This window comes from Schistocerca nitens, chromosome 1, assembly GCF_023898315.1.
Source record: "Schistocerca nitens isolate TAMUIC-IGC-003100 chromosome 1, iqSchNite1.1, whole genome shotgun sequence".
Classification (NCBI taxonomy): domain Eukaryota; kingdom Metazoa; phylum Arthropoda; class Insecta; order Orthoptera; family Acrididae; genus Schistocerca; species Schistocerca nitens.
The window spans coordinates 850,905,085-850,919,038 of NC_064614.1; the positions used below are offsets into that span (position 1 = coordinate 850,905,085).

A 13,954-nucleotide genomic window follows, 5' to 3' on the forward strand; every position below is an offset into this window, starting at 1 on the left:
CTCCTGAAATCCTCTATAAGCAACTAACAAATACGGAGGTGACAGTCGATCCTTTGAGATGGTCATAACGACGGTGTGAGCGTGGAGGACCCCCACATTTTCAAAAAAAAAAAAAACTGCCATGTCCACATACGATACACAACGAAATGAATGACACAACAGAACAAACATTATCTATGAGCAATCCTTACCTTATTTTTCGAGATATTAGTTTTAATAACGTTAGAAAGGAACGGCTCTTATAAGGACATCCTAACAATGGCCATTATGTGAATTACCCACAGCAAAACTTTCTTTGAGGGGCAGACCAGTCTGACGTTTGATTTTGGTATTAATGTTCATTATTTTTTCAATAAAATAACAAACAAACTACATAATTGACTTCAGGCCTTTATTGTACACCCTTAAGATCGTATTATGTATATTTTTTAAGTAAAGAACTTGGACCTAGAGGAACTACACGACATCGGCGAAAGGCCTTCGCGGAGTATGAGGGCGGTAAGTAAAAGCTCTGGACGCCACAATTTTCAACCAAGAACAATATTTCAAAACTGCTTTGAAATAAATAATACTATCCAATGTAGTACGCAGGAATATTTCAAAGAATGGTCTTAACAAAACATCGGCACTCTGAAAGAAACGTCAATTTTTTCGACAAAAACGTTGTTATAAAACCGTGCACCACAAATCTAAATTAAAATATATATGCTACACGCTAGCGTAGAGAAAACGGCAACTCACAAGTTACAAAAAACTATAACGCAATTGCAAGTATATGTATGAATTATAGCTTCCGCGAATTTGAAAAATGTTGTTTTGAAAAAAAAAAACGTTTAAAGTTTCAAAATGTGTTTGAATTGAACAAACTTTTAATCGACAGCCAGCAATGTTCAGTTGGCCATTTTTTCCACGTATGTCGAAACTCTCTCATTGTCACCAAATTACATTGATTAACTGGCTTCCGCCTACCAATGGAAGCGTTCTTTGCACGATCGGGATTATCTTTCGAACCTTTCCTACCTGTATAAATACGTTTGTTCATCATTTTCAAGCACTCATGCTCTACGAGTTTGTTTCGGTGGCCATCATCCGTAGTAAGCACAAACGTATTCGTTTTGTATGTAAAAAACCACCTTTTCTTTCCTTCTGATGCGTTTCGCCTTTTACTGTAAGGTATCTTCAGTTGAATCTAGAATGATACAGTTTTGTTATGCGATATGTGTAGATTGTAAAACAGTTCATGCCTTGTTGTTTTACGTAAATAAGTGATTACTTATAGTCCTTCGAGTTTTTGGATGGCATCTGCGTTACCTCTCATCTGGTCATGTTGGAGATCGCACTGTAACTTCACTTATGAAACATAAGCACGTTTTTATGTTACGAACTGCAGGCCGTTGCTTACCTTAATCTAAATATATCTCCGAGTGATGCTAAATGTTATTGTTTTTATTATTGTTATTGTGTTATTGTTATTGTATTATTAAATGGTTAAATGAAGAAAGGTATTATCTTCTCAATGACATTCAAATCGTCAGCTACAGCCTTAATTTTTTATTTATGAAATTAGTGAGTTTACTCAGGGCACTTTTGTTGCCTATGTCTGCGGTCACTTTCAGAAATCAAATTAATAAGCAAATTAACTAATTTAATAAGATTTAATCTTGAATTGCTGGTATATCCATTATCACCACAAAAAAAAACAACAAAGTGAATAGCTGAAAAGGTATGAATGAGAGCAGTGGCGTATTTGAGTTTACAAAGATAATGTTAAGTTTTTATTCATCCTTTTATACCTACAACTAGCTGATAAATCTTGCAAACATAAGTCAGAAAAGGGATGGTGGTTGTTTGGCAAAGCATTAATTGGGGTGGAAACTACACAAATACTCCCCTGAATTAATCCCTTTTAGAACGCAATCCGACTTTGTTCACATGAATCCACTGTGAGTCCCAATTCTATTCAAATGGAATCAAGTACACCACAAACTATATAGTTCATCGGAGAACAGGGAGCTGAGAATGTCACCTAACAACCCTGCGCCAGTGATTCAGGCGGCAGCAGAAAATGGTGCGCTGTGGGAGAGGAGTGGCGCGCTGGGGCAGCTGTAATATTCTGAGCTGTCAACGAAAATTTGCAAACTACACAGTCTAGCGTTCTGATCATTAGAAAACGGGAAACTTCCCTATTAGAGTCTTCAAATCCCGGCAGATTTCAGTGTGAAGTGAACCCGTTCGCTGGACAGGCCAAGCCGGCCGGGGTGGCCGAGCGGTTCTAGGCGCTACAGTCTGGAACCGCGCGACCGCTACGGTCGCAGGTTCGAATCCTGCCTCGGGCATGGGTGTGTGTGATGTCCTTAAGTTAGTTAGGTTTAAGTAGTTCTAATAAGTTCTAGGGGACTGATGACCTTAGAAGTTAAGTCCCATAGTGCTCAGAGCCATTTTTTTGGACTGACCAAACCAGTTTGACTCACAGGCACAACGGTGCATGCTGGAATTGTCAAATGTCAGACGGCTCCTCAGGACGAATGAGTTCACCCTTGTGACACACGGTATATTCGAGATGATATGCAATTTCACTGTCGGTACAGGTGGAAACTGCCCTGGCTCTTAGTCCACCACAAGTTCCAAATCACAAGTCTCACCCACTAGACCTGAAGTCCTCTACAAGGGAAGGACCATATGACGAAAAAGGCAAAGAATCACAGTCACTTTCCACTTGTGCAAACCAATCACACTATCCTCTTGACTGTTCTGCTGGCCTAGTAACCAATCCAGATACAGCACCAGGGTTCCAAGCTAGGGGAGGAAGCCTCATCTTTGCATACCCTCAGAGAAGCCAATCAGCGATTCAAAATCTCTCTTGTCTGAAAAAAGAAGATTTTTGACTAGGGAGGCGTCGTTCTCACAGTAAGCATGGCCATTTTTGGCAAAAAACGTGTGCCTAGACGTGAGCACAGTCCCTCATTTACGGAGGGATCTAAACTCTCCAGACAGACCATTTCCAATTTCTGAAAGAAGGCTGTTAAGCTTCCCAGTCAGTCGTGCCTGTAAAATATATTTTTTTGCCGCTCACTAAAAGAACCCGGTGACTTTACTGGCTCAGCGGAGTTACAGCTTCTAACATGGGAATGCTTGGAGTTCTATGACTGTCCCACCGTTTGCACGAAGTTTAAGATTACAGCAGTCTCTCTTAAACGGCTTCCTCCACCCGCTTTCCGCCAACTGGCCAACACTTGTGTGTCAACTGGCACAGGTAAATTTTTTTGCAAAACGGCACCCTCCTGCTCCGACCCTAAATGGGAAGAGGAGGGTGCCACGGGCCAAAGTCCCTCTGCGGGTACAATCCACAGAGTGCTGCTGCCCAGAATGACTCGCACAGCCAGGTCTCTGCACACAACATTTACGGCCCACAATCCATCTTTCTCTCAGTTCTTCATAGCCTCCACTATGGCCCCTTGGGTACAGGTTCTCTACAGGCTGATTTTATATGAACATTCTGCCCACAATTTCCTCATGTAAAAAGTCGTAAACCACACATACCAAGTGCAGTACTGGGGAACTCCGAGATCATGACCTAAAATATAAATATTAATGAAAAATACTCAGTATTGTAGAACACTCAGTATAATGTTTCATATTGAAACTGAACTACACTTCTTGAACAATCACTATATACACACAAAGAAAACAAATAACAAGTAGACGACTGTTCATGAAGAGCGTAAGTGAGGTCCATCGGAACTGGTCCTAGCTCGGCGAGGAACTGGCTGTACTGTTGGTGTGCTGGGCTTATAAAGCCGGTGGAGGTCGGCAGAGTAGTCCAACTTCCCTCTGTCTGTGAGGCGACCTCTGCAGAAAAAGGTTCGCATAGTCTCTAGCAAGTTTTACATATTTTTAAGAATTGTTTTCCTCTCGGTTGCGCCTGCAAGTGCTTATGTATGTTATTTTGTACACAGGGATGTCTTGAGTGTAGTCTGTCTGTCAGGGGCCGTCTGTGGCAGACGTAACAATTAATCTGACTGGCAGTGTTGTTAAAGTGAGATAGTGGCGTGGCACCACTCACAACCTATTTCTTCACAATCTTCATGATGTTTGCGCTAATCGTTACGTAGCATTATTTGTCTTAGACTGACAGTTACATAAAAAGAGGCATGAACTATTTTATAATCTACATCAAAACAAAACCGTAACATTCTGTCTTCCACTGAAGATGCCTTAAAGTAAACGAAGAAATACATTGCATCAAGAAAATGAGATTTTTGTTTACAAAACTCAAGTTTTACTTCATATAAAACACAAGCGAAGAGACAAGTTAAGCAGACACGAGACAAGCACGTGCTCTCGGACTGTTTACCGTAAACGAATCATGTTGTGAAGAGAAATCTTGTTGAGAGTAGTTATTTTAGTTAATACTAATGCCCTATGTGATACTATCCGAAACTAACAGTACACTTATTCCGTCGGTAACTAATGTATTACAGTGTTGTATTACACTGGTCGCATTTGGGTGCTCGGTTGCGGCAGAGCCCCGTGCAATAAATCGCGATTTTCTCGTATTTTAAGATTTAGAGCACACTTCATATGAATCATCACCATCATCTACATATACATCAAGAACTGTACCTTTCTGTCCGTTCCTGTCTTCTTCAAAACTGGTGAAGCCAAATCTTGATTGGTCTTCTAAAACTCTTTTCCTTCATTGTTTAAATTGTTTTATGGTTTTAGTGATTCTTGCATCTGGCAGACGGTTTATATGTTCCTTCCATTTTAGCTGGTATTGTTCTACTATGACAATAATTATGGTTTGTATATTCAGTTCAGCTGGATGATACCATCTCTCTTTTTATCCATCAAAGTATATCCAGCCATGTATACAAGTGATTCACTTCACATGCTTCTATTCTCTTCTCATCTCTCTTCTTAAGAGTCAGTTTTTCGCATCCATAGAGTAGTGCTGGTATAGCCACAACCTAATAGAACTTTAGTAGAGTATCTCTGAGGACTTTCTTTCCCAATACTCTGCGAAAAGTTCCACGGAAATAGTTAAACAGGTCTCTCTAGTTTTGTATTTCGTTGTTTGCCTTAGACGTAAGACTGCAACCTAAATATTTATTTGTATCAAGTCTCTCTGTGATCTGCTTGTGATTTACAAATTTAATACGCATAGGCTGGTGTCCTAAAAATGCCATAGATTTTCTCTTTGTGCTGGAGACGTTGAGATCGTATTCTCTGGCTATTTTACTTAAATTAAAGACGGCTTATTGTAAGTCATTTTCATTCTGACTAGTAAGTACTTGTTCGTCAGCAAAAAGTAGTGTACTAATATCCACATCGTTAATTTTAAAACGTTTTATTGTCTGTGATCAATTTCTGGTTACATAGGCGATATACATATTAAAAACACTGGGTCGGAGGAAAGACCCTTGTCCTACTCCTTGTTTTATTTCAGCGATATTGTGTCTCTTGCCTGCTATTTGTGTTTGGACTTTGTTATTCATATATAAACGCTGTACAGTTCTTATAAGATAAGATTGAATCCCTCTGTTTCTTAAAATTTCCCAAAGGTTGTTTCGATTTACTTTATCAGACACCTTTTCGTAGCCAATGAAAGCATTGAAATTGAATTCGCAATGTTCTTCTATTAGTTGTGTCATGATGAAGATACAGTCAGAGCATGATCTGCCTTTTCGAAAACCACGTTGGACATCAGATAGTACAGTGTCAGCGATTGGCGAAAGTCGCTGTATTAAAATTCTAGCATACAATTTACAACATGAATTGAGAAGGTTAAAACCTCTGTAATTCTGACATTCATGTCTGTTTCCTTTCTTGTAAATTGGGTGTATCTGGGCTATATTTCACTCTTCAGGTATATAAACACTTTGCCAGCAAATATTCATAAAATAGAGTATCCTTGTTTTTGGGATATTTGGTAGATATTTTATCAGTTCTATCTCATTTTGTCACTTCATATGAATGAATCATAAAATATATGCTCTTTAGGGAACATTCTAAGCCAATAAAAAATTAGGTCAAAAATAAGATTTTTTTTTACTCTGGTGTACACTCTTACATTACTGGCCATTAAAATTGCCACACCACGAAGATGACGTACTACAACCGCGAAATTTAACCGACAGGGAGAAGATGCTGTGATATGCAAATGATTAGCTTTTCAGAGCATTCACACAAAGTTGGCGCCGGTGGCGACACCTACAACGTCCTGACATGAGGAAAGTTTACAGCCGATTTCTCATACACAAACAGCAGTTGACCAGCGTTACCTCGTGAAACGTCGTTGTGATGCCTCGTGTAAGGAGGAGAAATGCGTGCAATCACGATTCCGACTTTGATAAAGGTCGGATTGTACCCTATCGCGATTGCGGTTTATCGTATCGCGACATTGCTACTCGCCTTGGTCGAGATCCAATGATTGTTAGCAGAATATGGAATCTGTGGGTTCAGGAGGGTAATACGGACCACCGTGCTGGATCCCATCGGCCTCGTATCACTAGCAGCCGAGATGACAGGCATCTTATCCGCATGACTGTAACGGATCGTGCAGCCACGTCTCGATCCCTGAGTCAACAGATGGGGACGTTTGAGAACAACCATCTGCACGAACATTTCGACGTCGTTTGCAGCAGCATGGGGTATCAGCTCGGAGACCATGGCTGCGGTTACCCTTGACGCTGCGTCACAGACAGGCGCGCCTGCATTGGTGTACTCAACGACGAACCTGGGTGCACGAATGGCAAAACATCATTTTTTTCGGATGAATCCAGGTTCTGTTTACAGCATCGCGATGGTTGCATCCGTGTCTGGCGACATGACGGTGAACGCACATTGGAAGCGTGTATTCGTCATCACCATACTGGCGTATCACCCGGCGTGATGGTATGGGGTGCCATTACTTGCACGTCTCGGTCACCTATTGTTTACACTGACGGCACTTTGAACAATGGACGTTACATTTCAGATGTGTTACGACCCGTAGATCCACCCTTCATTCGATCCCCGTGAAACCCTACATTTCAGCAAGATAATGCACGACCGCATGTTGCAGGTCCTGTACGGGCCTTTCTGGATACAGAAAATGTTCGTCTGCTGCCCTGGCCAGCACATTCTCCAGATCTCTCACCCATTGAAAACGTCTGGTCAATGGTGGCCGAGCAACTGGCTCGTCACAATACGCCAGTCACTACTCTTGATGAACTGTGGTATCGTGTTTCAGCTGCATGGGCAGCTGTACATGTACACGCCATCCAAGCTCTGTTTGACTCAATGCCCAGGTGTATCAAGGCCGTTATTACGGCCAGAAGTGGTTGTTCTGGGTACTGATTTCCCAGCATCTATGCACCCAAATTGCGTGAAAATGTAATCACATGTCAGTTCTAGTATAATATATTTGTCCAATGAATCCCCGTTTATCATCTGCATTTCTTCTTGGTGTAGCAATTTTAATGGCCAGTAGTGTAATTTACTATAGTGTTGAGATAAGGTAATCCCTAACAAATTTTGGCGTCACAAGAGTACGCGTGTGTGAGACGAGGTACTTTGTACGGCAGGCTTCCTGTGCCTTGAGGACGGCAGCGCCCGCGGCAACCTGGGCCTGCTGGACCAGTACCTGGCGCTGCGCTGGGTCCGCGACAACATCGAGCACTTCGGCGGCGACCCTTCTTCCGTCACGCTGATGGGCCACTCGGCGGGCGCCGCCAGCGTCGTCTACCACATGGTCTCCCCCAGGACCACAGGTACCACTATACAGCTGCTGGCGGACTCAGTGAGTTCGTAGCAAATTGGACGCGACACGTCAACCATTACAGAGACACATTCCCAGGCCTACAAGTGACTTAGAACACACCCAATGACAGTGTTTTTTCTTTTTCTCATCAGTGTTCTGACTGGTTTCATGCGGTCCACCACGAATTCATCACCTGTGCCGACCTCTTCATCTCAGAGTAGCACTTGCAACCTACGTCCTCAATTATTTGCTGGATGTATTCCAATCTCTGTCTTCCTCTACAGTTTTTGCTCTCTACAGCTCCCTCTAGTACCATGGAAGTCATTCCTCCATGTCTTAACAGATGTCCTGTCATCCTGTCCCTTCTCCTTATCAGTGTCTTCCACATATACCTTTCCTCTCCGATTCTGCACAGAACCTCCTCATTCCTTATCAGTCTACCTAATTTTCAGCATCAGTCTGTAGCACCACATCTCAAATATTTCGATTCTCTTCTGTTCCGGTTTTTCCACAGCCCATGTTTCACTACCATACAATGCTGTACTTAGACGTACATTATCAGAAATTTCTTCCTCAAATTAAGGCCAGGAATGTCCTTTTTGCCAGTGCTAGTCTGCTTTTGATGTCCTCCTTGCTCCGCTTGTCATTGGTTATTTTACTGCCTAGGTAGCAAAATCCTTAACTTTATCTACTTCGTGACCATCAATTTTGATGTTAAGTTTCTCGCTTGTTTTTAATTCTACTACTTCTCATCCCGTTCGTCTTTCATCGATTTACTCACAATCCATACTGTGTACTCATTAGACTGTTCATTCCGTTCAGCAGATCATGTAATTCTTCTTCACTTTCACTCAGGATAGCAATGCCATCAGCGAATCGTATCATTCATATCCTTTCACCTTGAATTTTAATTCCACTCCTGAACCTTTCTCTTATTTCCACCATTGCTTCCTCGATGTACAGATTGAACAGTAGGGGCAAAATACTACATCTTTGTCATACACCCTTTTTAATACGAGCGCTTCGTTCTTGGTCGTCCACTCATATTATTCCCTTTTGGCTGCTGTACATATTGTAATATTGTATATGACCCATCCCTCCCTATAGCTTACCCCTACTTTTTTCATAATTTCGAACATCTTGCACCATTTTTCATTGTCGAAGGCTTATTCCAGGCCGACAAATCCTATGAAAGTGTCTTGAGTTTTCTTTAGTCTTCCCACCATTATTAACTGCAACGTCAGAATTGCCGCTCTCGTGCCTTTACTTTTCCTAAAGCCAAACTGATCGTCTTCTAGCACACCCTCAATTTTCTTTTCCAGTCTTCTGTATATTATTCTTGTAAGCAACTTGGATGCATGAGCTGTTAAGCTGATTGTGCGATAGTTCTCGCACTTGTCAGCTCCTGCCGTCTTCGGAATTGTGTGGATGATGCTTTTCCGAAAGTAAAACGGTATGTCGCCAGACTCATACATTCTACACACCAAAGTGCATGGTCGTTTTGTTGCCATTTCCTCCAATGATTTTTGAAATTCTGATGGAATGTTATCTATCCTTTTTGATTTATTTGACCTTAAGTCTTCAAAATCTCTTTTAAATCCTGATTCTAATACTGGACCCTCTATCTCTTCTAAACCGACTCCTGTTTCTTCTTCTATCACCTCAGACAAATCTTCTCCTTATAGAGGCTTTAAATGTATTCTTTCCACCTATCCGCTCTCTCGTCTGCATTTAACAGTGGAATTCCCGTTGCACTCTTAATGTTATCACCCCTTGCTTTTAATGTCACAGAAGGATGTTTTGACTTTACTGTATGCTGAGTCTGTCCTTTCGACCATCATTTCCTTTTCGATGTCTTCACATTTTTCCTGCAGCCATTTCGTCTTAGCTTCCCTGCACTTCCTGTTTATTTCATTCCTTAGAGACTTGTATTTTCGTTTTGCTGAGTTTCCCAAGACAGCATTTCTTCTGTTACCCACGGTTTCTTCGCAGTTACATTCTTTGACCTACGTTTTCCTTCCGAACTTCTGTGATGACCCTTTTTAGAGATGTCCATTCCTCTTCAACTGTACTGCCTACTGAGCTCTTCCTTATTGCTCTATCTACAGCCTTGGAGAACTTCAAGCGTATCTCGTCATTCCTTACTACTTCCGAATCCCATTTCTTTGCGTATTCCTAACTAATGTCTTAAAAAGGCAATGTTATACGACCATTTCTGTTCACCCTGTACAGGTTCGTTCAATGAGATCCATCCATTTTAAAAGTCTATATCTTTTGCTTGGCGCCAGTTGTAAGCTGCTGGTTAATGTGGTTGCCGCTTGGGGACTCCACGGTGCAGCTAGCTCTTTCGCTGGCTGCTTTATTATCCAACGTGGGTCGGGTTGAGAAGCCGATAACAGAGCAACAAAAAGCGTTTTGAGTTCTCCATTTCAACAGGTGCAATTTAACATTTCCTGAAGGCGATTGCCAACAATCGTTGCGTGTATTTTAAAATGCTTGACAAACAGCTGTGTAATATAAGTATTGGTTTCAGTTTACACAACCATCATGGTATAAAAAATCAGATATTAGTCACATGTCATAGCATATTTCAGTATGCCAGACCATACAATTACTGCCATATATGAATTGCTAAACATGTACAGAACAAAACAGATATCCTTGCACTAAAGTTAGTGTGCCCTAACTGAAATCACAGTTGAACTTGCGCGGTAACCGTGATTTCAAATTGTGCACGCCGCATTTCGTGCAAGGATACCTACCTGATTCTGTAGACGTTCAGCAGTTCAGGCGGGGCAGTAATTACGAGGGGAGTTCGATAAGAAATGCAACACATTTTTTTGTCAAAGCAGGTTGGTTTTATTCAGGATTCCAATACACAGCGTTACTCCCCGTCTTTTGGATACAAAGCCATATTTTTGAGTACAATCTCCGTTCAATGCGAAGGCCTTATGCCATGTGACTGGGAGGTCCTGCAAGCCCGCATGGTACCATTTTATTGGTCGACGTCGGAGACGACGTCTTGCTGCATCAATAACCTTCCCATCATCCACCTACTGCTTCCCGCGGATTGCATCCTTCATTGCTCTTTACGTTCTTCTGTCAGGCGGCGAGTCACCGTGCGGGCACACCTTAGGGTAGTCCAACTGGTGGAGGAGTATGTCAGCACTACCAGCAGAGACGTCCAGTTGAGTAGCCACGTCTTTGATTCTGATCCGTCGATCACCTCTAATGAGAGTATCCGCGCGTTCCAGCATGCCAGGAATCGCAACAGTGTGCTGCCAACCGGCACGCAGGAGATCGGACGGGTTTGCGCGACCTTCTTGCGATGGTGACAGCCGCCTCGCCCACTGACTCACGGTGCTTTTGTTCACTGCCAGGTGTCCGTAGACACTTTGGAACGCCTATGAATATCTGTGATGCTCTGGATTTCCGCCAAAATAAACTCAATGACAGCGCTCTGCTTGCAGCCCACCTCCGTTAGAGACGCCATTTTGAAGGCTACATATGTATCGCCATATTCATGTATTCTGTAACATGATATTAATATCCGATTTTTCACAGTGATGATGGTGTGAACAGAAACTTGTAGTTATAATAAAAGATAATTAAACAGCTATGTGTTTTGCAATTTAGTTAAAAACTTTGTGGCGCGATTTTCGCCGCGAGGACGGGACTGCCCCTGCCGCAGCTTAAGTGGCGTGCTGATCTGGCACTGCACCGTTCTTTTCGTAGTCTGCATTATAGCACGGCACGTGGCTTTTTTGCCAATGTTCCTGAAAGTTTTCCTCCGTGTCCTTCCCTTTCCAGCAACTTTGTGGGAAATGAGACGCTGTGTAGCAACAACAGAAAAAAATAGCTCTAAGTACTATGGGACTTAACATCTGAGGTCATCAGTCCCCTAGACTTAGAATTACTTAAACCTAACTAACCTAACGACATCACACACATCCATGCCCGAGGCAGGATTTGAACCTGCGACCGTAGCAGCAGCGCGGTTCCGGACTGAAGCGCCTAGAACCGCTCGGCTACATCGATCGGCAGCAACAACAGAGATTACAATAATTCCAGACATGCTCACAAAAGTGTGGACGAATTCGACTATCGTCTGGATGTTTCTCACTAGACCAGAGGAGGGTACGTCGAACATTTGTGAAAGGCAAATGAAAACTTTGATTTCAAACTTAGCTGCAAAAATTATCCTAACTTTGCGTACGTGAGTGTACTAAAAGGTATAGCCTTGAAAAATCGGGTGGTTCTTCAGAAAACGAAAACTTTGCAGTCCTATCCGTAAGTTAGAATTAACCTCAAGTTTCCATCTTCATTCGTGTGGAAGATATGGTCTTGTGAAATGGTGCATCTTTTTGGAACACCCTGTATGTAAATGATATAGTAAATTAAAACGGAAGCTCAACGAGGCTCTTCACGACTACTGTTTCTCAGTATAGAGAAGTCGTGACGTCTGGTTCAAATGGCTCTGAGCACTATGGGACTTAACTTCTGAGGTCATCAGTCCCCTATAACTTAGAACTACTTAAACCTAACTAACCTAAGGACATCACACACATCCATGCCCGAGGCAGGATTCGAACCTGCGACCGTAGCGGTCGCGCGGTTCCAGACTGTAGCGCCTAGAACCGCTCGGCCACTCCGGCAGGCCGTAACGCCTGAAAATCGTAGTGAAATACTGGAAGATCTATAGAGAATCTGCGCTTGGCACTTGATGAAGGAGCTGGCAGGTGACCCTCAACATACACAAATGTAACGTAGTGAGCGTAAATGGACGGAGAAAATTCATTGTTGTATGATCACTGGAGGCAGTCACGTTCTTTAAATATCTGGGACTATGCCCTCAGAAGGATTAAAATTGAATGACTACATTGTAGCCATCCTAGCCAAGGAAGATGCCAGACTGAGATTCAGTGGAAAACTCAGCGGGATGTGTAATCTGCCTTTCAAGGCTTGCACCACCCTTGTACGAAAGATACTTGACTATATCTCCACAGTATGAGACACTTTCCAGATAGGATAAACACAGAATATCCAAAGAACGGTAGCACTTTTCGTCACAAGTTGTTTGAACAAGCGTCACGGAGGTGCTTAGGCGATTCAAAAAGCGGATGCTACAACAGAAGCGTTGTGCAGAACGGTGTGATTATCTGTTAAAATTGCAAGAGCATATGTTCTTAGAATAGTCAGCTGCTGTGTTGCTTCCTCCTACGTACATCTTGCGAGAAGACTGTGGAGATAAAATTAGAGAGATTCGAGCTACACAGAGATTTTCCCGCGCAGCACGGAAAAGAAAGGAAGTGACAGGGACGCAGAAAGTATCCTCCGCCATCCACTATGAGGTGGCTTGTGGACTATAGATGTAGATGTAGGGAGAAGTGATCTTGTTACACAAAGCACCCTCCAACACACATCATAAGCTGTTTCATGGCTTCCGTTTAGCTCTTGATTCCGTACCAAACCAAAGGCTATTAACTGTAACAGTATCACACTGCGTTTCAAACTAAATCTGTGTCTGCATCTTCTATTTCTCGCTAGGGAGGACGCAGCATTTTACCTGAGACGGAGATACATCGACACGTGCGGAAGTACCTCTAGAGGTACCCCAGGCAAGTGTGTTATGACCATTAATGGTTACGTTACATATTACTGGTGTGGTAGATATTATTAATAGTGATCCCAGACTTTTTGCCGTTGTAGCAACTGAAGTACTACTCAGGCAGATGTTAGTAAGGTAAAATGATTATTTAAATTAAAAAGTTTTCTAATGTAACATGATTTTATTACAGGCTAAAAAGTATATAATTATTTCTCATAGCCCTATAAGTATACGTAATCCCGTACAGATAGTCCTTAAAATTTGTGCTTGTGAATTTTTAATAGCTATGACAATCTTTGTAAAATTTAAACCGAAAAATGCGGGGCGCATGTAACGTATAACTGATTCATCAGTAGTTCAGCTAACTCACTAACAATCTATAGAACTGTAAATGATATGAGCTCTTGTGTGATTTTGTCAACGACAGCTACTCTACACTTCTTACTATTCTGTACTGCCGTGAACTGAAGTGCAGCGGGCCGGCCGGTGTGGCCGAGCGGTTCTAGGCGCTTCAGTCTGAAGCCGCGCGACCGTTACGGTCGCAGGTTCGAATCCTGCCTCGGGCATGGATGTGTGTGATATCCTTAGGTTAGTTAGGTTTA

The 13,954-nt window shown here is 42.4% G+C and overlaps 1 protein-coding gene across 1 annotated transcript in view; it reads left to right on the forward strand.

Annotated features, from left to right (window-relative positions):
- The window catches only part of LOC126237188 (carboxylesterase 4A-like), a 329,130-nt gene that overhangs the window by 174,956 nt on the left and 140,220 nt on the right, over positions 1-13,954 (forward strand). The window contains exon 6 of the mRNA XM_049947068.1: positions 7,569-7,754. Coding sequence (XP_049803025.1) covers positions 7,569-7,754 — 186 coding nt within the window. The remainder of the gene's footprint in view (positions 1-7,568; positions 7,755-13,954) is intronic.